The following is a 25,993-nucleotide window of genomic DNA, read 5'->3' as shown; positions in this document are numbered from 1 at the left end:
GGTAGGAGAGCACTGGGGGAGGCTGGGTGGCATTGTGCATAGTTGGTGAGCACTGGGGGAAGTTGGGTGGCACTGTGTGAGGTAGGATAGCACTGGTGGAGGCTGGGTGGCATTGTGCATAGTTGGCGAGCACCGGGGGAAGTTGGGTGGCACTGTTGAGGTAGGATAGCACTGGGGGAGGCTGGGTGGATTGGGCAATGTTGGTGAGCACTGGGGGAAGTTGGGTGGTACTGTGTGAGGTAGGAGAGCAGTGGGGGAGGTTGGGTAGCATTGTGCAAGGTTGGCAAGCACTGGGGGAAGTTGAGTGGTAATTTGTGAGGTTGGTGAACACTGAGGGAGGTTGGGAGGCATTGTGCAAGGTTGGCAAGCAGTGGGAGAGGTTGGGTGGCACTGTGTGAGGTAGGAGAGCAGTGAAGGAGATTGGGTTGCATTGTGCAAGGTTGGCAAGAACTGGGGAAAGGTTGGGTGGTACTGTGTGAGGTAGGATAGCACTGGGAAAGGTTGGGTGGATAGGGCAAGGTTGGTGAGCACTGGAGGACCTTGGGTGGCACTGTGTGAGGTAGGTGAGCAGTGGAGGAGGTTGGGTGGCATTGTGCAAGATTGGCAAGCACTAGGGAGAGGTTGGGTGGAACTGTGTGAGGTAGGAAAGCACTGGGGGAGGTTGGGTAGCACTGTGCAAGGTTGGTGAGCACTGGGGGAAGTTGGGTGGTACTGTGTGAGGTCAGTGAACACTGGAGGAGGTTGGGAGGCATTGTGTAAGGATGGAAAGCAGTGGGGGAGGTTGGGTGGCACTGTGTGAGGTAGGAGAGTAGTGGGGGAGATTGGATGGCATTATGCAAGGTTGGCAAGAACTGGGGGAAGGTTGGGTGGTACTGTGTGAGGTAGGAGAGCACTGGAGGAGGTTGGGTGGATTAGACAAGGTTGGTGAGCACTGGGGGAGGTTGGGTGGCACTGTGTGAGGTAGGAGAGTAGTGGGGGAGATTGGGTGGCATTGTGCAAGGTTGGCAAGAACTGGGGGATGGTTGGGTGGTACTGTGTGATGTAGGAGAGCACTGGAGGAGGTTGGGTGGATTAGACAAGGTTGGCGAGCACTGGGAGAGGTTGGATGGCACTGTGTGAGGTAGGAGGGCAGTGGTTGGGTAGCACTGTGCAAGGTTGACAAGCACTGGGGGAGTTGAGTGGTAATTTGTGAGGTTGGTGAACACTGAGGGAGCTTGGGAGGCATTGTGCAAGCTTGGCACGCAGTGGGGGAGGTTGGGTGGCACTGTGTGAGGTAGGAGAGCAATGAGGGAGATTGGGTTGCATCGTGCAAGGTTGGCAAGAACGGGGGAGAGGTTGGGTGGTACTGTGTGAGGTAGGAGAACACTGGAGGAGGTTGGGTGGATTAGGCAAGGTTGGCGAGCACTGGCAGAGGTTGGGTGGCACTGTGTGAGGTAGGAGGGCAGTGGGGGAGGTTGGGTGGCATTGCGCAAGACTAGCAAGCACTGGGGAGAGGTTGGCTGGCACTGTGTGAGATAGGACAGCACTGAGGGAGGTTGGGTGGATTGGTCAAGGTTGGCGAGCACGGGAGGACCTTTTTGTGACACTGTGCAAGGTTGGCAAGCACTGGGGGAAGTCAGGTGGCACTGTGCAAGGTTGGTGAGCACCAGGAAAGGTTGGGTGGCAATATGGGACCTGGGACACTGGGCAAGGTTAGGGGATCTGCAACTGGCTGGAGGCCTGGATGGAGGAAGGCCTTGGTCCGGTGGTTGAGAAACACTGATCTACATAACACAAATAATCCTTGATAAAAGACACCAATACAATTATAAAAGCAATTTTACCGCTATCTGCTTCTTCAGTGCTTCCGCCTCCTGGCGCAACTCCTCGAGTTCCCCCATCCTGACAGCACTGCCAAGATAAAGAGGGACAGATTAGGGTGTACAGCCACTGAGAATTAGGAGAAGAGGACGCTTAATGTAAAGTGCAGCACAAACTGTTGGGACTATATATGTAAATCCTGTACAATAATAATGAAATAATTGTGTCAATTCTAGAGAATTCCAATTTTATTCTCAACAGATCTCCTAAATGATAGTCACAACCATCCAGTATCCCAAATACTTCACACAAAGCAGTATTGCTTAAATAGAAAAGGCATGCACACATACCTTCCCTGGAGAAAATGCTACTACAAGCTCCCTCCAGTGCCTGTCCTACAGTTGTGGCCAAAATTATTCAACCCCCAATGCTGTAAAGGGGTTTAGGGACTATAGTGTACATTTGGAATTGTATTCAGAATCAAATCCTACAAGGACGTTGTAACTACCCAAATGCAACTAAAATGACATCAATTGTTTATGTAATACAGTAGTAAATGGTTCTTATGTGGTTTCTTCATTGCCACAATTATTCAACCCCTTAAAGACTACCACTCTGAAGAACAGAGGTTCATACAGGTGCTTTCCATCAGGTATTGAAAACACCTGTGGATGTCACCGAGCAGCAATCAAGCATAATAAGCACCAATTAGGCAGCTTTAAAATGACTGTGATACTCAGCTCCTTCTAGACATTTACTGGTGTGGTTACAAACATGGTGAAGGCAAGAGAATGGTCCAGGAAGACAAGAGAAGAGGTGATTTCTCTTCACAGGAAGGGCAATGGCTATAAGAAGATTGCAAAGATGTTAAACATACCAAGAGACACCTTAGGAAGCATCATTCGCAAATTCAAGGCAAAGGGCACTGTTGAAACGCTACCTGGTCGTGGCAGAAAGAAGATGCTGACTTCGACTGCTGTGCGCTACCTGAAGCGTAGAGTGGAGAGAAGTCCCCGTGTGACTGCTGAGGAACTGAGAAAAGATTTGTCAGATGTGGGTACAGAAGTTTCAGCCCAGACAATAAGACGCACACTGCGTAATGAAGGCCTCCGTGCCAGAACTCCCAGGCGTACCCCCTTGCTGTCTCCAAAGAATAAGAAGAGTCGACTGCAGTATGCCAAAAGCCATGTGGACAAACCACAAAAGTTGTGGGATAGTGTTCTGTGGACTGATGAAACAAAATTAGAACTGTTTGGGCCCATGGATCAACGCTATGTTTGGAGGAGGAAGAACAAGGCCTATGATGAAAAGAACACCTTGCCTACTGTGAAGCATGGTGGAGGGTCAATCATGCTTTGGGGCTGTTTTGCTTCTGCAGGTACAGGGAAGCTTCAGCGTGTGCAAGGTACCATGAATTCTCTTCAGTACCAGGAGATATTGGATGGAAACGTGATGCAGTCCGTCACACACCTGAGGCTTGGGAGACGTTGGACCTTTCAACAGGACAATGATCCCAAGCATACCTCCAAGTCCACTAGAGCATGGTTGCAGAGGAAAGGCTGGAACATTTTGGAGTGGCCATCGCAGTCACCAGACTTAAATCCGATTGAGAACCTCTGGTGGGACTTAAAGAAAGCAGTTGCAGTGCGCAAGCCTAAGAATGTGACTGAACTGGAGGCCTTTGCCCATGAAGAATGGGCGAAGATACCCGTAGATCGCTGCAAGACACTTGTGTCAAGCTATGCTTCACGTTTAAAAGCTGTTATAACTGTAAAAGGATGCTGTACTAAGTACTAAGATTGAATGTCACTTGGGGGTTGAATAAAACTGATAATGCTGTGAGCACAGAAAAGACATTTGTGGTTATTTCATTATAACTGTTATGTTATATTTGTCTGACCTACAAGTGCCTCTTTAATGTAAATGTAAGCAAGATGACTGAATGATCAAAAGCAATGTCAAACTGGCCAAAACACTCAATTTCAGTGGGGGTTGAATAATTTTGGCCACAACTGTAGGACTTTAGTCATATGGTGTGTACAGAAAAAAGGATCAACAGGTTCAAAGCTGGCCATACACTGGTAGATATTTGAACGAACATTCGTAATTCTCAGTACATTCAATGACTTGATGAACGTCATTCTGGACTACTTCAAAGTTTTGTTGGCTTTTAACATCTGACTTTGGAATAAATGTAATTTCCTGACCAAAACCCAAATTTTCACTATGGTATAGTCGAAACTAATGTCAGTTTGACCCCACTAACAATTAGAAAATTGAACGTTCTTAAAACTAAACATTTCAGACGAAATTCTCACAGTTTAGGGCCAGCTTAAACTATGACCTCCCCTCCCCCCCATGTCATAGATGAAAAGGTTGAAAAGGGTTTGGTTAAGGTTCTTTTGCATAAGTTTTGTTGTGAATTTGTTTTGTTTTGCATTTCTGTTGTATGTTTAGTAACTAAAATAGTGGAAATAAGAAACACACAAAAGCATAATAACTATAACAATGTCACAAAAAACAATAACTTTAACTTTTTACTATATATATATATATATATATTGAAAGGAACACTTTGAAAACCCATCAGATCTCAATGGGGAGGAATCTCCTGCTGGATCTCTATACTGACATGGACGGGGTAATGTGTGAGGAACGTAAGGACGCCCCATTGTTTGATGGAAATGAAAATGATCGACCTACAGAGGACTGAATTCAAAGACACCCCGAAAATCAAAGTGAAAAAATGATGCAGCAGGCGAGTCCATTTTGCTGAAATGTCATTGCAGCAACTCAGAATGGTCCTCAGTAGTCTGTGTGGCCCTCACGTGCTTGTATTCATGCCTGACAACGTTGGGGGGGGCTCCTAATGAGACCACGGATGGTGTCCTGGGGGAGTTCCTCCCAGATCTGGACCAGGGCATCACTGAGCTCCTGGACAGTCTGAGGTACAACCTGGCAGCGTCGGATGGACCAAAACATGACATCCCAGAGGTGTTCTATTGGATTTAGGTCAGGTGAGTGTGGGGGCCATTCAATGGTATCAATTCCTTCATCCTCCAGGAACCACCTGCATACTTTCACAACATGAGGCCGGATATTGCCGTGCACCAGGAGGAACCCAGGACCCACTGCACCAGGAGGAACCCAGGAACCCAGGACCCACTGCACCAGGAGGAACCCAGGAACTCAGGACCCACTGCACCAGCGTAGGGTCTGACAATGGGTCCAAGGATTTCATCCCCATACCTAATGGCAGTCAGGGTGCCATTGTCTAGCCAGTAGAGCCAGTAGAGGTCGGTGCTTCCCTCCATGGAGATGCCTCCCCAGACCATCACTGACCCACCACCAATACAGTCATACTGAACCATGTTACAGGCAGCAGAATGTTCTCCACGGCTTCTCCAGATCCTTTCATGTCTGTCACATGTGCTCAGGGTGAACCTGCTCTCATCTGTGAAAAGCACAGGGTGCCAGTGGTGGACCTGCCAATTCTGGTGTTCAATGGCAAATGCCAATCCAGCTCTATGGTGCCCGGCAGTGAGCACAGGGCCCACTAGAGGACAGGCCTCCCTCATGAAGTCTGTTTCTGATTGTTTGGTCAGAGACATTCACACCAGTGGCCTGCTGGAGGTCATTTTGTAGGGCTCTGGCAGGGCTCATCCTGTTCCTCCTTGAGCAGATACCGGTCCTGCTGATGGGTAAAGGACCTTCTACGGCCCTGTCCAGCTCTCCTAGAGGAACTGCCTGTCTCCTGGAATCTCCTCGATGCTCTTGAGACTGTGCTGGGAGACACAGCAAACCTTCTGGCAATGGCATGTATTGATGTGCCATCCTGGAGGAGTTGGACTGCCTGTGCAACTGTAGGGTCCAGGTATGGCCTCATGTTAAAAGTAGTGACACTGACCCTAGCCAAATGCAAAACGAGTGAAAGACAATCAGAAAAGACGAGTAGGAAAAAAATATCAGTGGCCTCCACTTGTAAAAACATTCCTGTTTTGGGGGTAGTCTCATTGTTGCCCATCTAATGCACCTGTTATTAATTTCATTAACACCAAAGCAGCTGAAGCTGATTAACAACTCCCTCTGTGACTTATCTGACCAGATCAATATCCCAGGAGTGTCATTGACTTGATGCTAGACTCTGATTACAAAGTGTTCCTTTCATATTTTTTTAGCAGTATACATAATATATACATACATATATATATATATATGTATATATATAGATATATATATCTTTACAAAACTTTACATTAACTTTTTTTTTATAACTTTTCATAGTAAAACAATAACTTGCTCTGACAATCCAGCACTCTTTAGCAGAAAAAAAAAATTACTAAGAAATAGTTGTCACCCTCTAACAGGAAATATAGACCTTCATGTCAGAATCACCAAATGTTATTTCAAAGTGAGCTGAAGATTTCAAAGGATTACTAACAAATGACGTTAACATTTTAAAGCCTATGGGAGTTAAGTGATTGGGTTTAGATCTACTTTAAAAGGAAATTCCATGCAACTTAACCCTTTTGCTGCCAGAGCTGTTTTTGCATTTTTTTTGCACACGTTTAAAAAATAATTTTAGGGCTTAAGATGACACCAAACCCCCAAACATTGTATTGTTTCTGAAAGCAGACACCCTCCAGAATAAAATAGTGGTACTTCCAATATTTTAGGTCACACGATATTACCCCAAAGATCTAGGAAACCCAAAATGTCAGTAACAAACACACTAAAGTGTATTTTGGGGCAAACAAATGCAATAATTGACCCAATTTGTTGATAAAATATAAAAGACGAGGTTGCCCCGAGTAAATAGATACCCAACATGTCAAAGCTTTTGTGTGCGCCTGACAAACTTCAGTACCCTATGTTTTCTATGGGTGACACTTCAAAAGTTTAGTGTCGAGGTCTTGTGCTAGAATTATTGCTCTCACTCCGGCATGCGCGGCAATGTGTAACATGGACATTGCTGTTGTCATGCGTGGGTGCCCCCAGCATGTGCGTTTATGTTCGTACGTGCATACATGTGGGCGGCCTCAACATTGTTTTGGGGGGGGATGGTATGTGCTTGGGTGTAACTTTTTTTTTCTTGCTTAACTTTCTTTTCCCATCACATAGGGGTTCCCTATGTGATGATTTGTAGGTGACAGGTTCTCTTTAATGAGACATGCAGGTCTAAAAGACCCTACATGTCTCCTCTGGGCTCCACTCAATGTATTGCAATGCAGATCGCATTGCAATTCATTGCATCGTCACCAGGGGCGGACTGACAACTCATGGGGCCCCCGGGCAATAGGGGATCATGGGCCCCTGTGTCCTTGCCCAAACTCAAAAAAGCCTATGAAAAAGGTACCAGGGGCATCTCATGGGGCCCCCTACTGACCCCAGGCCCTCGGGCAGTGGCTGAGTTTCCAAATGGTCAGTCCGCCCCTGGGCCCCCGGGCAATAGGGGATCATGGGGCCCCTGTGTCCTTGCCCAAACTCAAAAAAGCCTAAAAGGTACCAGGGGCATCTCATGGGGCCCCCTACTGACCCCGGGCCCTCGGGCAGTGCCCGAGTTTCCAAATGGTCAGTCCGCCCCTGGGCCTCCGGGCAATAGGGGATCATGGGGCCCCTGTGTCCTTGCCCAAACACAAAAAAGCCTGTGAAAAAGGTACCAGGGGCATCTCATGGGGCCCCCTACTGACCGCAGGCCCTCGGGCAGTGCCCGAGTTTCCAAATGATCAGTCCGCCCCTGATCGTCACACACATTGCCTTTTGGGTCACATTCGTCTGCTTTCCTCTCACCCCACCACCCGCCGACACCCGCCAAGGCTCTCCCCAGGCAGATCGCATTGCAATACATTCCTCCCAGGCTTGAAAAGTGACAGGGGTGACCTAGAAGTGATGTCATGCACATAGCTTTTCGGGTCACAGCAGGGGGATCTCCCTTCCCTATGCCCACCGGCACCCACCATGTCGGCCTCGGGCCAAACAAAGGCAGGATTAGATAGCAGGGGTGCACATGCTGGGGGGGGGCGCTACCAGGGGTGTGTGGAGGCAATCGAAAAGCAGTGCAGCTGCCCGACTGCTTCTGCCAGTCGATTTTATACACAATCCCGGTGGTTGCAGCCATCGGAATATGTGTAATACCCCCTGTCAGGGTGTACGGACCTGGCAGCAAAAGGGTTAAAGTAGGAACCAGGGGCGGACTGACCATTTGGAAACAAGGGCACTGCCCGAGGGCCCGGGGTCAGTAGGGGGCCCCATGAGATGCCCCTGGTACCTTTTTCATAGGCTTTTGTGAGTTTGGGCAAGGAAACAGGGGCCCCATGATCCCCTATTGCCCGGGGGCCCCATGAGTTGTCAGTCCGCCCCTGAGTGGAACTACACTGCATCTGAGCGCCTTAAACCAAAAACCAGGGGTCTCCCTTGGGTTGGTGTCACCCGGTGCGATAACACTTGGTGACACCCCCTCCGACGATCCCCGCAGGATAAATCGAATCTGCGGATTGAGCATCGGAGTCCGATCCATTATGCTCCCCAATCCGCAGATCCCATCCATCCTGCGGGGATCATCGGCTTTCTTTACAACTTACCTTTTCGTGGAGCGGGTCCGGTGTCACCCCGTATAGGTTGCATGTTGACGATCCCCGCAGGATGGTTTGGATCTGCGTATTGAGCATAATGGATCGGAGTCTGATCCATTATCCTCCCCAACCCACAGATCCGATCCATCCTGTGGGGATCGTCGGCTTGCTTTACAACTTACCTTTTCGTGGAGCGGGTCCAGTGTCACCCCATGCGGTAGGTGTCACCCCGTGCGGTGCGCACCCCTCTGCACCTGCCTCGGGACGCCACTGCCAAAAACACTACTTAATTCAATTTTAATATTCAAAGCAAACTCCCCCATCCATCCAGGTCTCTGCTTTATTTTGCTGAGAAATCACTTTGAAACCTCCCCCCATGGCCAACTTGTGTAAGGGCAGATGATTCATGTAGCATTTACTTCCTGGAATTCATCTGCCCTTAGCTCAGGCATGCATGCAGGAGGGTTTGATTAGCTGAGAAAACCCCTCCCGAAGACGCCTGGGATGTATGACATTGTTTGCCTAGGCAAGAAACCAGGAAGTAACTGAAGAAATGTAAAAAAAAAAAAAGTTTAAAAGCAAGTCAATATTATATACTTTCCTATCTATTTACTAATGTTAGCAGCATCAGGATTAATAATAATCGATGTTGATCGAGAATTTTTAAGAAAGCAATCATTGAGCTACTGAAGCTTTCCAGAAGACGCTGCAGCTGTGCTAAAAGTGTAATCCAGTACAGCAAGAATCCACAAAGCACCTCACAGGGTCCCTGGGAGTGTCCTGTCCGAAGTCTGTGCTTTGTGACCTCCTCTTTCTGATCACCAACCCCAATATAATCTCCATGACAGGTCCGACTTTGACTGGTGGTTGTGGGAAACCCATTCCTAACATTCATTTTAATATCAGGGATCAGTTAATAGAGAGATCAAGGAGCCTGTGGTGGGCTGGGACAGATAAATACGAAGTAGCACACCTTTCCTGGAACAAATGCAGACAAAAGCTTCCTCCAGTACTTGTCCTAGGACTTTGGTCATGTGGTGTCTATTGGGTTAGCCCAGGGGTGTCAGACTCCATTTCATTGCGAGCCGTATCAGTATTATGGTTGCCCTCCAAGGGCTGGTTGTATCTGTAAGACTAGATGTCCAGAGTACCCCACCCCCCCATTACATCAGATGTCAAGAATCCAACACCCTCCCTAACATCACTGTGCATTCCCTCTGTAGGAAGAGATGGAAAGCACAAAGTGCAGGGTCTGGAGGAGGACCCAGAATCTGCTGATTGCTGACACCAGGGGAGGCAGAGATGAGGGGGTGCTGCAGCTTCACTGAGAGGTGCAGGATTTGGCAGAGGAGTTCTATTGTCCTCTCTGCTGCCAATTGCTGAGACAAGGTGGGGGCGGAGACAAGTGGGTACCTGAAGGAGAGGTGCAAGGGCCACATGAAATGCTCTGCAGGGCCGGATTTGGCCCGCGGGCCTTGTGTTTGACACCTGTGGGTTAGCCTGTCTGAATCATTATCCGCCCTCCAGATCTATGTCCACCATTATGGTCCATTCACACCAAATGCATTCCCATTGTATAGACCAGGGGTGTCAAACTCCATTTCATCGCGAGCCATATCAGTGTTATGGTTGCCCTCCAAGGGCCGGTTGTATCTGTAAGACTAGATTTACAGTGCACCCCACCCCCCATTACATCAGATGTCAAGAATCCCACACCCTCCCTAACATCACCATGTACCCTGGAGCTGGAAAGCACAAAGTGCAGAGTCTGGAGGAGGACCAGAGGAGGAGTGGAGTCAGTTATCAGAGTCTGCTGAATGCTGAGACCAGGGGAGGCAGAGATGAGGGGGTGCTGCAGCTGCACTGAGAGGTGCAGGATTTGGCAGAGGAGTTCTATTCTCCTCTCTGCTGCCGACTGCTAAGACAAGGCGGGGGCAGAGACCAGGGGGTATCTGCAGGAGAGGTGCAAGGGCCACATGAAATGGCCCGGAGGGCTGGATTCGGCCCGCGGGCCTTGTGTTTGACACCTGTGGCATAGACCGTCCAGAATCCATAGTAGCTGATGATAATTCACACCATTGCATTGCAGTGTAAAAAGTGCAACAAGTTGTTTCGGTTCTTCAAAGACTTGTCCTTCCTCTGCCAAAAACACTTGGAAAACATGCACTACCAATGCTTTTCAAAGGGCGGTTGACAGACGGCTGGGAGGTGACATGCCACCTCCTCACTATTGTAACGCCTTCTAGTGTATATAGGGGTTTCTGTGTTTAGTTAGAGGCTTGCTAGAAGCCTGTATAGGAGTCAGAGAGGTTACTTCAGGTTAGGCTGGAGGGCTCTGCAGGCCAGTTCTCCGATACCTCCCCCTGCTCTAGAGACTTAGAGAACTTTCTAGAAGCAGTAGGCAGAGGTGAGGATGGGCTGATCTACATACTTAGAGGCAGGGCTTTTTTTCAGTGGAAACATGGATGAATGCATTTCCGGCACCTCCATCACTGGGGTTTACCGGAGGGTCTACTGATGCCAGCTTCTGGGGGATCTATTGTCACTGGGGGGATCATTTGTGGCTGTGGAAATCTATTGTTGCTAGTGGGTGATATATTTTTACTGGAGGGATCTTATGTTGCCAAGGGACCAACTGTTGCTGGGAGGAATCTACTGTTGAGGGAGGGGTCTATCGTTGCTGTCTGCTGAAGGGTCTATTGATGCTGGCAGACCTACTGTATTGTTACATTGGGGGTCTATTATTGCGGGGGGCCTATATTGTTCTTGGGGGAGGGGATATTTTGATGCTGGTGGTGTATTATTTCTGGGGGAGCTATTGTTGCTGAGCGGTTGGGTCTATCATTGCTGGAGGGGGCCTATTGTTCCTGGCTGTAGAGGACTGTGCTTGGATGTGGGTAAGAGGATGGAGACAAGGGGTGCACCTATTCTCTGAGAAAAAAAGCCCTGCTTAGGGGAATCTGGCCAATCCCCAGGCAGGAGACCTGGCATGGTGGCTAGGATTTCCCTTAAATATGAAAGAGCCTGGTCAGCAGGGGAATTGGGTGGAAGATGGAGTGAGGAAGTGCTGCTAGTGTGGAGCCTGGGAGGGGGCCCCAAAGGAGGAGGGTCTGCCTACAGGATGAAAATGGACAGAAGGATCTCCACTGTCCTACTGGGGAAAGACAACCTGTTAGCAGGGAAGGAGGCAGGCCAGCGCCAAATGCAACAGTGAGGTATAATTCTTACGATTTACCGCCCATGGACTACCCTCTTATATGGCAAAAGCAGGTGGACAGTGTTGTACACATGCCGCAGTTGCAAAACCTTTCTTTGTGGCCACAGCATGGGTGCAACCTCATCCTGAGGCCTTAGCAGCTTAAAGTGGCTGTTAAACCATGACTCAGCCACCTAATTTTACCACCCCCCTCAGTCACAGGTATAAATAAGCCCTTAAAGTGGAACTGAACGTAATAAAAAAAAGCAGGAAGCAGGCAGCTCTTTGACCTTGGTTCACACTAGAATGGGGTGCGGGAAACTGGAAATCTGTGCACGTTTCCCGCACTGCATTTAAATCGCACTGCCCTTGTGATCTGCAGCGGGTGTTAACAACATCCCAAACGCAAGTCACAAACGTTGTGCGTTTACCCGATCGTTATCGCGTGCCTGCTCCGAACCTTTGCTTACAGCAGAAGACGCATGCTATGGGGTTGGTTTACTAAAGGCAATTAGAACGTGCACTTTGCAGAGCTTAGTAAATGAGGGGAAGCTCTGCTGACTTCCATCATCCAATCACGTGCAAGCAAAAATGCAGTTTTTTTTCTTTTCCTTGCATGCGATTGGGCATTCTTGGCAAAGGGAAGCTTCACCTCATTTACTAAGTGCTGGAGCAGCTGCACTCCGGGCCGTCTTAGCAGCACCATAGGCCCCTGGGTGAAGGAATGCACTGGGACCCCTATCAGCCTGCCCCGCACCCACTCTCAAGAATCAAAGTATAAACAGTTGATAGAATTCAACATCTATTTATTAGTACTTTCAATCGAATAGATTTTAACCACCTTCCACCCGCCCTATAGTACAATGACGGGCGCAAGGTGGTTCTCTTGTTCTGGTAGGACATCATATGACTCCTACCATCCTCACTGCGCATGCGCGGCTCAGGGAGCGTGCATGCGGAAAGATGTCGGCTCGGTCATGTGATCAGCTGTTTCCAATCACAGCTGATCACATGTAAACACGGAAATGCTGGTTATCGGCATTTCTCTCCTCTCGAGCTGTCACGCTGACAGAGGAGAGGAGAGCCGGTAATCGGCTTTCCGCGGAGGGGACATGTACACTGATCATCAGAGCACTGATGATCAGTGTGCCCTGATGATCAGTGTGGCCCCAGAAGTGCCACCTGTCAGTGCCCATCAGTGCCACATCAATGCCACATATCAGTGCATACCAGTGCACATCAATGCCACATATCAGTGCCCATCTGAGCTTCCTTTCAATGTCACCCATCAGTGCCAGTCAATGCCAATCAGTGCCACCTATCAGTGCTGCCAATCAGTGCCATCTATCAGTGCCAGTCAGTGTCGCCTATCAGTGCCAGTCAGTGCCGCCTATCAGTGCCAGTCAGTGCCGCCTATCAGTGCCATATATCAGTGTCATGTATCAGTGTCATGTATCAGTGCTGCCTTTCAGTGCCCTTCAGTGATGCCTGTCAATGCCCATCAGTGCAACCTACCAGTGCCTCCTCATCAGTGTCCATCAGTGCCACCTATCAGTGTCCATCAGTGCAGCCTATCAGTGCCCATCACTGCAGCCTCACAAGCGCACATCAGTGAAGGAGAAAAATCACTTATTTACAAAATTGTATAACAAAAACTAAGAATTTTTTTTTTTTTTTTTCAAATTTTCAGTGGTTTTTGGTTTAAGAATCATAGAGGTGATTAACGCTCTATCTGTCACAAAAAAATTATAAAAATTTCATATGGGTATAGTGTTGCATGACCGCGCAATTGTCATTCAAAGTGTGACAGTGCTGAAAGCTGGATATTGGCCTGGAGAGGAAGGGGGTATAAGTGCCCTGTAGGCAGGAAGGGGGTAGAAGTGCCCTGTAGGCAGGAAGGGGGTAGAAGTGCCCGGTGGGCAGGAAGGGGGTAGAAGTGCCCTGTAGGCAGGAAGGGGGTGACAGTGCCCCGTAGGCAGGAAGGGGGTAGAAGTGCCCGGTGGGCAGGAAGGGGGTAGAAGTGCCCGGCAGGCAGGAAGGGGGTAGAAGTGCCCGGCAGGCAGGAAGGGGGTAGAAGTGCCCTGTAGGCAGGAAGGGGGTAGAAGTGTCCGGTAGGCAGGAAGGGGTAGAAGTGCCCGGTAGGCAGGAAGGGGGTAGAAGTGCCCGGTAGGCAGGAAGGGGGTGACAGTGCCCCGTAGGCAGGAAGGGGGTAGAAGTGCCCGGTGGGCAGGAAGGGGGTAGAAGTGCCCTGTAGGCAGGAAGGGGGTAGAAGTGCCCGGTAGGCAGGAAGGGGGTGACAGTGCCCCGTAGGCAGGAAGGGGGTAGAAGTGCCCGGTAGGCAGGAAGGGGGTAGAAGTGCCCGGCAGGCAGGAAGGGGGTAGAAGTGCCCGGCAGGCAGGAAGGGGGTAGAAGTGCCCGGCAGGCAGGAAGGGGGTAGAAGTGCCCGGTAGGCAGGAAGGGGGTAGAAGTGCGCGGCAGGCAGGAAGGGGGTAGAAGTGCCCGGTAGGCAGGAAGGGGGTAGAAGTGCCCGGCAGGCAGGAAGGGGGTAGAAGTGCCCGGTAGGCAGGAAGGGGGTGACAGTGCCCCGTAGGCAGGAAGGGGGTAGAAGTGCCCGGTGGGCAGGAAGGGGGTAGAAGTGCCCTGTAGGCAGGAAGGGGGTATAAGTGCCCGGCAGGCAGGAAGGGGGTAGAAGTGCCCCGTAGGCAGGAAGGGGGTAGAAGTGTCCTGTAGGCAGGAAGGGGGTAGAAGTGTCCTGTAGGCAGGAAGGGGGTAGAAGTGCCCGGCAGGCAGGAAGGGGGTAGAAGTGCCCGGTAGGCAGGAAGGGGGTAGAAGTGCCTGGTAGGCAGGAAGGGGGTAGAAGTTCCCGGTAGGCAGGAAGGGGGTATAAGTGCCTGGGAGGCAGGAAGGGGGTATAAGTGCCTGGGAGGCAGGAAGGGGGTATAAGTGCCCGGTAGGCAGGAAGGGGGTAGAAGTTCCCGGTAGGCAGGAAGGGGGTATAAGTGCCTGGGAGGCAGGAAGGGGGTATAAGTGCCTGGGAGGCAGGAAGGGGGTATAAGTGCCTGGGAGGCAGGAAGGGGGTAGAAGTTCCCGGTAGGCAGGAAGGGGGTATAAGTGCCTGGGAGGCAGGAAGGGGGTAGAAGTTCCCGGTAGGCAGGAAGGGGGTATAAGTTCCCGGTAGGCAGGAAGGGGGTATAAGTGCCTGGGAGGCGAGGGGTTAAACAATATGAAAATATGCCATAAATCAAAGGCTAATCAACACAAAGGACACAAAATACCAGGGAATGGGGGAGGCAGAAGGGCGCAGTCTGGAGGAGGGGGTGGTCAGGAGGGCACAATACTGGGGTACTGGGATCAGGAGTACGCAGTACGGCAGGGGTCTACAGACTTTCTAAACAAAGGGCCAGTTTACTGGTTTTCATATTTTAGGGGGGCCGGACTGTGGCCAGTGGGTGTAGAAATTGTCCTACATCATTGGGAGTAAACGATGCATCTTTGGCATTAGGGAGGAATAGTGCCCTATTCTTGGTGTAAGTTGGAGAAATAGTGCCCTATCGGTGGTGTCAGTGGGAAGTATGGTGCCCCGTTGTTAGTGTCAGTAGGAGGAATAGTGCCTCATGGCTTGTTTCTGTGGGAGGAATTTTGCCCCATCATTGGTGTCAATGGAAGAAATAGTGCCCCATCATTGGTATCAGTGGGAGAAATAGTGCCCCATCATTGGTGTCAGTGGGAGGAATAGTACCCCATCATTGGTATCATTGGGAGGAATAGTGCCCCATCATTGGTATCAGTGGGAGGAATAGTGCCCCATCGTAGGTGTCAATGGGAGGAATAGTGCTCCATCGTTGGTATCAGTGGGAGGAATAGTGTCCCATCATTGGTATCAGTGGGAGAAATAGTGCCCCATCATTGGTGTCAGTGGGAGGAATAGTACCCCATCATTGGTATCAGTGGGAGGAATAGTGCCCCATCATTGGTATCAGTGGAAGGAATAGTGCCCCATCGTAGGTGTCAATGGGAGGAATAGTGCTCCATTGTTGGTATCAGTGGGAGGAATAGTGCCCCTTCATTGGTGTCAGTGGGAAGAATAGTGCCCCATCATTGGTGTCAATGGGAGGAATAGTGCCCCATCATTGGTGTCAATGGAAGAAATAGTGCCCCATCATTGGTGTCAGTGGAAGGAATAGTGCTCCATCGTTGGTATCAGTGGGAGGAATAGTGCCCCATCATTGGTGTCAATGGAAGAAATAGTGCCCCATCGTAGGTGTCAATGGGAGGAATAGTGTCCCATCATTGGTATCAGTGGAGGAATAGTGCCCCATCATTGGTGTCAGTGGGAGGAATAGTGCCCCATCATTGGTGTCAGTGGGAGGAATAGTGCCCCATCATTGGTATCAGTGGAGGAATAGTGCCCCATCATTGGTTTCAATGGAAGAATAGTGCCCCATCATTGGTGTCAATGGAAGAAATAGTACCCCATCATTGGTGTCAGTGGAAGGAATAGTGCCCCATCATTGTTATCAGTGGGAGGAATAGTGCCCCATCATTGGTGTCAATGGAAGAAATAGTGCCCCATCATTGGTATCAGTGGAAGGAATAGTGCCCCATCATTGGTGTCAGTGGGAGGAATAGTGCCCCATCATTGGTGTCAGTGGGAGGAATAGTGCCCCATCATTGGTATCAGTGGAGGAATAGTGCCCCATCATTGGTGTCGGTGGGAGGAATAGTGCCCCATCATTGGTGTCAATGGAAGAATAGTGCCCCATCATTGGTATCCGTGGGAGGAATATTACCCCATCATTGGTATCAGTGGGAGGAATAGTGTCCCATCATTGGTATCAGTGGGAGGAATAGTGCCCCATCATTGGTATCAGTGGGAGGAATAGTGCCCCATCATTGGTGTCAGTGGGAGGAATAGTGCCCCATCATTGGTATCAGTGGGAGGAATAGTGTCCCATCATTGGTATCAGTGGGAGGAATAGTGCCCCATCATTGGTGTCAGTGGGAGGAATAGTGCCCCATCATTGGTATCAGTGGGAGGAATAGTGCCCCATCATTGGTGTCAGTGGGAGGAATAGTGTACCATCATTGGTATCAGTGGGAGGAATAGTGTCCCATCATTGGTGTCAGTGGGAGGAATAGTGTCCCATCATTGGTGTCAGTGGGAGGAATAGTGCCCCATCATTGGTATCAGTGGGAGGAATAGTGCCCCATCATTGGTATCAGTGGGAGGAATAGTGCCCCATCATTGGTATCAGTAGGAGGAATAGCGCCCCATCATTGGTGTCAGTGGGGGGAATAGTGCCCCATCATTGGTGTCAGTGGGGGGAATAGTGCCCCATCATTGGTGTCAGTGGGAGGAATAGTGCCCCATCATTGGTATCAGTGGGAGGAATAGTGCCCCATCATTGGTATCAGTGGGAGGAATAGCGCCCAATCATTGGTATCAGTGGGAGGAATAGTGTCCCATCATTGGTATCAGTGGGAGGAATAGTGCCCCATCATTGGTGTCAGTGGGAGGAATAGTGCCCCATCATTGGTGTCAGTGGGAGGAATAGTGCCCCATCATTGGTGTCAGTGGGAGGAATAGTGCCCCATCATTGGTGTCAGTGGGAGGAATAGTGTCCCATCATTGGTGTCAGTGGGAGGAATAGTGCCCCATCATTGGTGTCAGTGGGAGGAATAGTGCCCCATCATTGGTATCAGTGGAAGGAATAGTGCCCCATCATTGGTATCAGTGGGAGGAATAGTATCCCATCATTGGTATCAGTGGGAGGAATAGTGCCCCATCATTGGTGTCAGTGGGAGGAATAGTGCCCCATCATTGGTGTCAGTGGGAGGAATAGTGCCCCATCATTGGTGTCAGTGGGAGGAATAGCGCCCCATCATTGGTGTCAGTGGGGGGAATAGTGCCCCATCATTGGTGTCAGGGGGGGGAATAGTGCCTATCATTGGTGTCAGTGGGAGGAATAGTGCCCCATCATTGGTGTCAGTGGGAGGAATAGTGCCCCATCGTAGGTGTCAAATTCGTAAATGCATTGAAAACAAATTAATCCGTTCGTATTGTGAAAAACATTCATAAACTGAGCCGTTATTTTCAATGCATTTTATTTCTAAACCGAAAATTACGTTAAGTGATGCATTCGTAAACCGAGGTACACCTGTATATATATATATTGTACATTCACATCAGTCCCTAACGTTCAAGGAGCGTACAATCTAAGTAAATGGGTTGAAACTTCACTTTGCAATGAATACCCAATCACATGTAAGAAAAATAAAAAAACAGCATTTTTGTTTGCACGTGATTGGATGATGGAAGTCAGCAGAGCTTCCCCTCATTTACTAAGCTCTGGAGCAACTGCACTTGCAGAGTGCACAGTCTATTTGCTATCAGTAAATTAACCCCTTAGGGAGGGCTCATTCTTTACGTCTGGAGGAAAAGAAATGTAATCTCCAAACACGGAAAGGTTTCTTCACAGTGAGAGCTGTGAGAATGTGGAATAGACTCCCTCAAGAGTTGGTTGTGGCCAGCTCAGTGGATTGCTGTAGGAAAGTCCTGGATTCTTTCTTGGATACACAGAATATAACTGGATATAACATTTATAGGGAAAGTTGATCCAGGGAATATCCGATTGCCTCTCGGGGGATCAGGAAGGGATTTTTTTCCCAGCAGGAGCAAATTGGATCGTGCTTTGCTGTTTTTTTTTGCCTTCCTCTGGATAAACTGTGGGTGTAGAATTATAACTTTTTTTTTTTTCTATGGTTGAACTTTTTAGACTTTTGTCTTTTTTCAACCAGACTAACTATGTAACTAAACCTGAAGAGTACAAAGTCTGGTGCAGTTTTGCACAGAAACCAATCAGCTTCCAACCAGGGGCGGACTGACCATTTGGAAACATGGGTACTGCCCGAGGGCCCGGGATCAGTAGGGGACCCCATGAGATGCCCCTGGTACCTTTTTCATAGGCTTTTTTGAATTTGGGCAAGGACACAGGGGCCCCATGATCCCCTATTGCCTGGGGGCCCCGTGAGTTGTCAGTCCGCCCCTGCTTCCAACTTAAGTTTGCTCTATTAGGCTTTGGCAATAAAACTTGGATTGGTTTCTGTGCAGAGCTGCACCAGATTTTGCGCTCTCCAGTTATAGTAAATAAACCCCCATAGGCTTTTATTGAGGTGTGTTCAGGGGCCCAGGCAAAAAAAAAACACCAAAAGCCCGAAAAATGTCAGCCGTGTCCATGAGGCCTTAAAGGGGTTGTAAACCTCAGATATTAAATATGAACAAAGCACATCCCTCTCTAGTGTGTGCTTGTCTCAATCCAGAGCACTAAGTGTCATTTCTGTCTGCTGCCTCCTTCCTCTGCAATCGGCATTAGCCACTTCTGACAAGTTTTCCTTACATTAGGAGAAAAATGGTGACAGGGGAGGGCACAGCCTGTGATTGACAGCTTCAGCTCTGTTCCTGTGTGATGGAGGGTGTGTCCCTTCCCTCCAATCAGCTCTCACTGATGTAACTTTTGCTCCCCGACCCCCTGATTTTCAGAGCTGAGAGATCCTGTGTAAATTCTGCACTTTGAATGGATGTCAGGGACAGGAGGATGTAGATAAACAGGTACAACTTATAGGAGGATTTGTTTAATCTCTGTGCATCACCTGAGCCCAGTCACATCACTGGGCTCAGAACCCACACTTCTTTCAGATCCCTGTGGATTTTTCTTTAACCTCTTCTTGACCGCGCTGTAGCCGTCATTCATCCAGTTCTGGGAGGGCGTCATATGATGTCCTCCCAGAGCACGCCCCGCCCCCCACGCACCTGGCGCTGCCTGTGATCTCTGTGTCCTTTGGACACAGCTGATCACATGGCTCGTTAAGGGACCAATCACAGCTGATCGCCATGTAAATACACTTGCCCATTATCGGCTGCACTTGCCTCCTGAGGAAAGTACTGCCACTGATCGGCAACTGTGAAAGCAGACATCTACACTGATAATCAGGGCACTGATTATCAATGGCCTGGTTATCAGTGCAGCCCAAAAAGTGCCCAACAGTGCTGCCCATCAGTGCCGCCCATCAGTGCTGCCAGTCAGTTCTGTCAGTCAGTGTGGCCACTCAGTGTTGCCAGTAAATGCCCTTCAGTGCTGCCTATCAGTGCCCATCAGTGCCACCTATCACTGCCCATCAGTGCCACATATCAGTGCATCCTCATTGGTTTTAACACATCTATACTCAGAGTGGCACTGCTGTGTTCTCTCTTTCTCTGTCTGTGCATCCTCATCGATGCCCACCAGCGCTGCCTCATCAGTGTCCATCAGTGCTGCCTATCAGTGCCTATCATTGCCGCCTATCACTGCTCATAAGTGCCACATATCAGTGCATCCTCATTGGTTTTAACACATCTACACTTAGAGTGGTGCCGCTGTGTTCTCTCTTTCTCTGTCTGTGCATCCTCATCGATGCCCACCAGCGCTGCCTCATCAGTGCCCATCAATGCTGCCTATCAGTGCCCATCAATACTGCCTATCAGTGCCCATAATTGCTGCCTATCACTGCCCATCAGTGCTACATATCAGTGCAGCCTCATCAGTGCATCCTCATCAATGCCCACCAGCGCCGCCTCATCAGTGCCCATCAGTGCTGCCTATCAGTGCCCATCATTGCCGCCTATCACTGCCCATCAGTGCTACATATCAGTGCAGCCTCATCAGTGCATCCTCATCAATGCCCGCCAGTGCTGCCTATCAGTGCCCATCAATGCTGCCTATCAGTGCCCATCAATGCTGCCTATCAGTGCCCATCATTGACGCCTATCACTACCCATCAGTGCCACATATCAGTGCAGCCTCATCAATGTCCACCAGCGCTGCCTCATCAGTGCCCATCAGTGCTGCCTATCAGTGCCCATAATTGTCGCCTACCACTGCCCATCAGTGCAGCCTCGTCAGTGCATCCTCATCAATGCCCATCAGTGCCGCCTCATCAGTGCCCATCAGTGCCCATCAATGCTGTACCCATCATTGCCGCCTATCACTGCCCATCAGTGCCACATATCAGTGCAGCCTCATCAATGCCCACCAGCGCTGCCTCATCAGTGCCCATCAGTGCTGCCTATCAGTTCCCATCAGTGCCACATATCAGTGCAGCCTCATCAGTGCATCCTCATTGGTTTTAACACATCTACACTCAGAGTGGAGCCGCTGTGTTCTCTCTTTCTCTATCTGTGCATCCTCATCAATGCCCACCAGCGCTGCCTATCAGTGCCCATCAGTGCAGCCTCATCAGCGCACATCAGTGAAGGATAAACATTAAATGTTTGCAAAATTTTATAACAACAAAGAAAAACTTTTTTTTTCTTAATTTTTGTTCTTTTTTTGATTATATAGCAAACAATAAAAATCCCCGAGGTGATTAAATACCACCAAAACAAAGCTCTATCTGTGTGAAAAAAATGATAAAAATTTCTTATGGGTACAGATGGGAGACAGCTGATCGCGTGGTAAAAGGCTGCTGTGATTGTCCCTTTACCATGTCATGTGATCAGCTGTGCCCAAAGCACAGAACGGTCACAGAGAGCGCCGGTTTTACGGAACTGGGGACATGTTATGGGAGGACGTCATATGACGCCCTCCCAGAACTGGACGACCGCGCTGCACCCGTCACTGGGCTACAGCGCGGTCAAGAAGCGATCAAAAAAAAGGGCCAGGGACTTCTGTCCGCGTCTTTCCCGCAGATAGGAACGGGCCGCCCTGTCGGCGACATGCGTGCAAATGTACTCCCACAGATCGGAATGTCGAGCTGCAATGTGTTGCATTTTTGTTCCTGGACTTTCATTGCAACATTTTGAATGCCGTTGTAACGATTTATTTTGGCGATATAGAGGGCCCCAGATTATATTTAGGGCCCCACAGCTGTTCTTTCTCTCTCTGGCGTCCAGTCTAGTACGTGGCCCCCAATCCCTGGCAATGTTTGTTTTCTGCAGGCGCAGCATGTGAGCGAAGGCGGAAAGGAGCCCAGCAGCTGCACACTGGGTCGCTCGTGGGATGCAAATAGGGCATTTAAAAATCCTCAACATGTGCGTATTTTAACTGTGTCATTTTAAAGCTGGATTACTGGAGACGAGGGTTATGGAAATGACGTATCATAGCATGCTGCCAAGCTAAGGTGAGAGCAAAACAGAGCAGCACGCTTCAGCCACAGGGAAATCACGCAACGCTCTCATCTAGCGCGCAACGCCGCTCCTTACTGGAAGCTTTACCTGGAAGCCATTTATCACCTTACATCTTGTCCTGCTTGCTGCACCATAGTTTCGTAGTAGTATTTTATGTACATATCGGTGGGTGTTTTTCCTAGTCGCTATAGAAGAGGTTGCGCTGAGCATCCTTGCCGAACGACTGCCGAGATAAAATCAATTATCGGAGACTAGGGAATGAATTGTGTTAAACTGTTGAACTATAGGCAAAATAAAAAATCATTTCTATAATTCTTTCAGTAGCATTAAGAACTTGTTTAGACTTGCGGTTGGAGTGTGTGTGTGTGGGGGGGGGGGGGGGTTTAAAAATGCATGCTTGAGTCTCATCTTTGACACCCCCCAACCGCCCCCCCCCCTCCCCCTTGAGTTGTAAAGGCAGCAGACATGGTTGTTTACACGCCATAGTTACAATGCTTTGCTTTTACTACCCAGACCAAAAACTATCGCTCCTGTCACATTTGGGGTGCAGCAGGGGGCCCCTTGATAATCTTACATTACATCATACTTGCCAACTGTCCCGGATTTGCTGGGACAGTCACGCTTTTTACCAAGCTGTCCTGGGATGGCACGGGCAGCATCCCAGATCCTGTACTGTGCCCTCCTGTTCCCAGTATTGTGCCGCTTCTACCTCCCCCATACTGTGCCCTTCTACCTCCCCCATACTGTGCCCTTCTACCTCTCCCACACTGTGCCCTTCTACATCCCATGTACTGTGCCCTTCTACCTCCCATGTACTGTGCCTTCTACCTCCCCCCGTACTGTGCCCTTCTACCTCCCCGTACTGTGCCCTTCTACCTCCCCCGTACTGTGCCCTTCTACCTCCCCCGTACTGTGCCCTTCTACCTCCCATGTACTGTGCCCTTCTACCTCCCCGTACTGTGCCCTTCTACCTCCCCGTACTGTGCCCTTCTACCTCCCCCGTACTGTGCCTTCTACCTCCCCGTACTGTGCCCTTCTACCTCCCCCGTACTGTGCCCTTCTACCTCCCCCGTACTGTGCCTTCTACCTCCCCGTACTGTGCCCTTCTACCTCCCCCATACTGTGCCTTCTACCTCCCCGTACTGTGCCCTTCTACCTCCCCCCGTACTGTGCCCTTCTACCTCCCATGTACTGTGCCCTTCTACCTCCCCCCATACTGTGCCCTTCTACCTCCCCCCGTACTGTGCTCTTCTACCTCCCCCCGTACTGTGCCCTTCTACCTCCCCCCATACTGTGCCCTTCTACCTCCCCCATACTGTGCCCTTCTACCTCCCCCTGTACTGTGCTCTTCTACCTCCCCCCGTACTGTGCCCTTCTACCTCCCCCCATACTGTGCCCTTCTACCTCCCCCTGTACTGTGCTCTTCTACCTCCCCCCGTACTGTGCCCTTCTACCTCCCCCATACTGTGACCTTCTACCTCCCATGTACTGTGCCCTTCTACCTCCCCCATTCTGTGCCCTTCTACCTCCCCCGTACTGTGTCCTTCTACCTCCCCCGTACTGTGCCCTTCTACCTCCCCGTACTGTGCCCTTCTACCTCCCCCGTACTGTGCCTTCTACCTCCCCTGTACTGTGCCTTCTACCTCCCTGTACTGTGCCCTTCTACCTCCCCCATACTGTGCCCTTCTACCTCCCCGTACTGTGCCCTTCTACCTCCCCCGTACTGTGTCCTTCTACCTCCCCCATACTGTGCCTTCTACCTCCCCGTACTGTGCCCTTCTACCTCCCCCGTGCTGTGCCCTTCTACCTCCCATGTACTGTACCCTTCTACCTCCCCCATACTGTGTCCTTCTACCTCCCCCGTACTGTGCCCTTCTACCTCCCCCATACTGTGTCCTTCTACCTCCCCCGTACTGTGCCCTTCTACCTCCCCCGTACTGTGCCCTTCTACCTCCCCCGTACTGTGCCCTTCTACCTCCCCGTACTGTGCCCTTCTACCTCCCCCATACTGTGTCCTTCTACCTCCCCCGTACTGTGCCCTTCTACCTCCCCCGTACTGTGCCCTTCTACCTCCCCCGTACTGTGCCCTTCTACCTCCCCCATACTGTGCCCTTCTACCTCCCCCCCGTACTGTGTCCTTCTACCTCCCCCGTACTGTGCCCTTCTACCTCCCCCGTACTGTACTGTGACCTTCTACCTCCCCCGTACTGTGCCCTTCTACCTCCCCCATACTGTGCCCTTCTACCTCCCCCGTACTGTACTGTGCCCTTCTACCTCCCCCGTACTGTACTGTGCCCTTCTACCTCCCCCATACTGTGCCCTTCTACCTCCCCCCCGTACTGTGTCCTTCTACCTCCCCCGTACTGTGCCCTTCTATCTCCCCCGTACTGTACTGTGCCCTTCTACCTCCCCCGTACTGTGACCTTCTACCTCCCCTGTACTGTGCCCTTCTACCTCCCCCATTCTGTGCCCTTCTACCTCCCCTGTACTGTGTCCTTCTACCTCCCCCGTACTGTGCCCTTCTACCTCCCCCGTTCTGTGCCCTTCTACCTCCCCCGTACTGTGTCCTTCTACCTCCCCCGTACTGTGCCCTTCTACCTCCCCCCGTACTGTGCCCTTCTACCTCCCCCGTACTGTGTCCTTCTACCTCCCCCGTACTGTGCCCTTCTACCTCCCCTGTACTGTGTCCTTCTACCTCCCCCGTACTGTGCCCTTCTACCTCCCCCGTACTGTGTCCTTCTACCTCCCCCCGTACTGTGCCCTTCTACCTCCCCCGTACTGTGCCCTTCTACCTCCCCCGTTCTGTGCCCTTCTACCTCCCCTGTACTGTGCCCTTCTACCTCCCCCATACTGTGCCCTCCTACCTCCCCCCGTACTGTGCCCTTCTACCTCCCATGTACTGTGATCTTCTACCTCCCCCGTACCGTGCCCTTCTACCTCCCCTGTACCGTGCCCTTCTACCTCCCCCGTACTGTGCCCTTCTACCTCCCCCCGTACTGTGCCCTTCTACCTCCCCCCGTACTGTGCCCTTCTACCTCCCATGTACTGTGATCTTCTACCTCCCCCGTACTGTGCCCTTCTACCTCCCCCCGTACTGTGCCCTTCTACCTCCCATGTACTGTGCCCTTCTACCTCCCCCCATACTGTGCCCTTCTACCTCCCCCCGTACTGTGCTCTTCTACCTCCCCCCGTACTGTGCCCTTCTACCTCCCCCCATACTGTGCCCTTCTACCTCCCCCATACTGTGCCCTTCTACCTCCCCCTGTACTGTGCTCTTCTACCTCCCCCCGTACTGTGCCCTTCTACCTCCCCCCATACTGTGCCCTTCTACCTCCCCCTGTACTGTGCTCTTCTACCTCCCCCCGTACTGTGCCCTTCTACCTCCCCCATACTGTGACCTTCTACCTCCCATGTACTGTGCCCTTCTACCTCCCCCATTCTGTGCCCTTCTACCTCCCCCGTACTGTGTCCTTCTACCTCCCCCGTACTGTGCCCTTCTACCTCCCCCGTACTGTGTCCTTCTACCTCCCCCGTACTGTGCCCTTCTACCTCCCCCCGCACTCTGCCCTTCTACCTCCCCCGTACTGTGTCCTTCTACCTCCCCCGTACTGTGCCCTTCTACCTCCCCCGTACTTTGCCCTTCTACCTCCCTCCGTACTGTGCCCTTCTACCTCCCCCCGCACTGTGCCCTTCTACCTCCCCCGTACTGTGTCCTTCTACCTCCCCCGTACTGTGCCCTTCTACCTCCCCCGTACTGTGCCCTTCTACCTCCCCCCGTACTGTGCCCTTCTACCTCCCCCGTACTGTGCCCTTCTACCTCCCCCGTACTGTGCCCTTCTTCTCCCCCGTACTGTGCCCTTCTACCTCCCCCGTACTGTGCCCTTCTACCTCCCCCGTTCTGTGCCCTTCTACCTCCCCCGTTCTGTGCCCTTCTACCTCCCCCATACTGTGCCCTTCTACGTTCCCCGTACTGTGCCTTCTACCTCCCCCCGTACTGTGCCCTTCTACCTCCCATGTACTGTGATCTTCTACCTCCCCCGTACCGTGCCCTTCTACCTCCCCTGTACCGTGCCCTTCTACCTCCCCCCGTACTGTGCCCTTCTACCTCCCCCCGTACTGTGCCCTTCTACCTCCCATGTACTGTGATCTTCTACCTCCCCCGTACTGTGCCCTTCTACCTCCCCCCGTACTGTGCCCTTCTACCTCCCCTGTACTGTGCCCTTCTACCTCCCCCGTACTGTGCCCTTCTACCTCCCCTGTACT

The 25,993-nt window shown here is 50.9% G+C and overlaps 1 protein-coding gene across 1 annotated transcript in view; it reads right to left on the bottom strand.

Moving 5' to 3' along the window:
- GNB3 (G protein subunit beta 3) overlaps window positions 1-25,993 on the bottom strand; it is an 89,318-nt gene that overhangs the window by 24,446 nt on the left and 38,879 nt on the right. Inside the window, exon 2 of the mRNA XM_089661718.1 lies at window positions 1,824-1,890. Within this exon, the coding sequence (XP_089517844.1) occupies window positions 1,824-1,880 (57 nt within the window). The 5' untranslated portion in view covers window positions 1,881-1,890. The remainder of the gene's footprint in view (window positions 1-1,823; window positions 1,891-25,993) is intronic.

Source organism: Staurois parvus, unplaced genomic scaffold (genome assembly GCF_062004578.1).
Source record: "Staurois parvus isolate SC_StPar_1 unplaced genomic scaffold, SC_StPar_1.0 ptg001376l, whole genome shotgun sequence".
Lineage (NCBI taxonomy): Eukaryota > Metazoa > Chordata > Amphibia > Anura > Ranidae > Staurois > Staurois parvus.
Note: the sequence above shows the minus strand (reverse complement) of the source record. Positions and strands in the feature narration are given on the sequence as shown.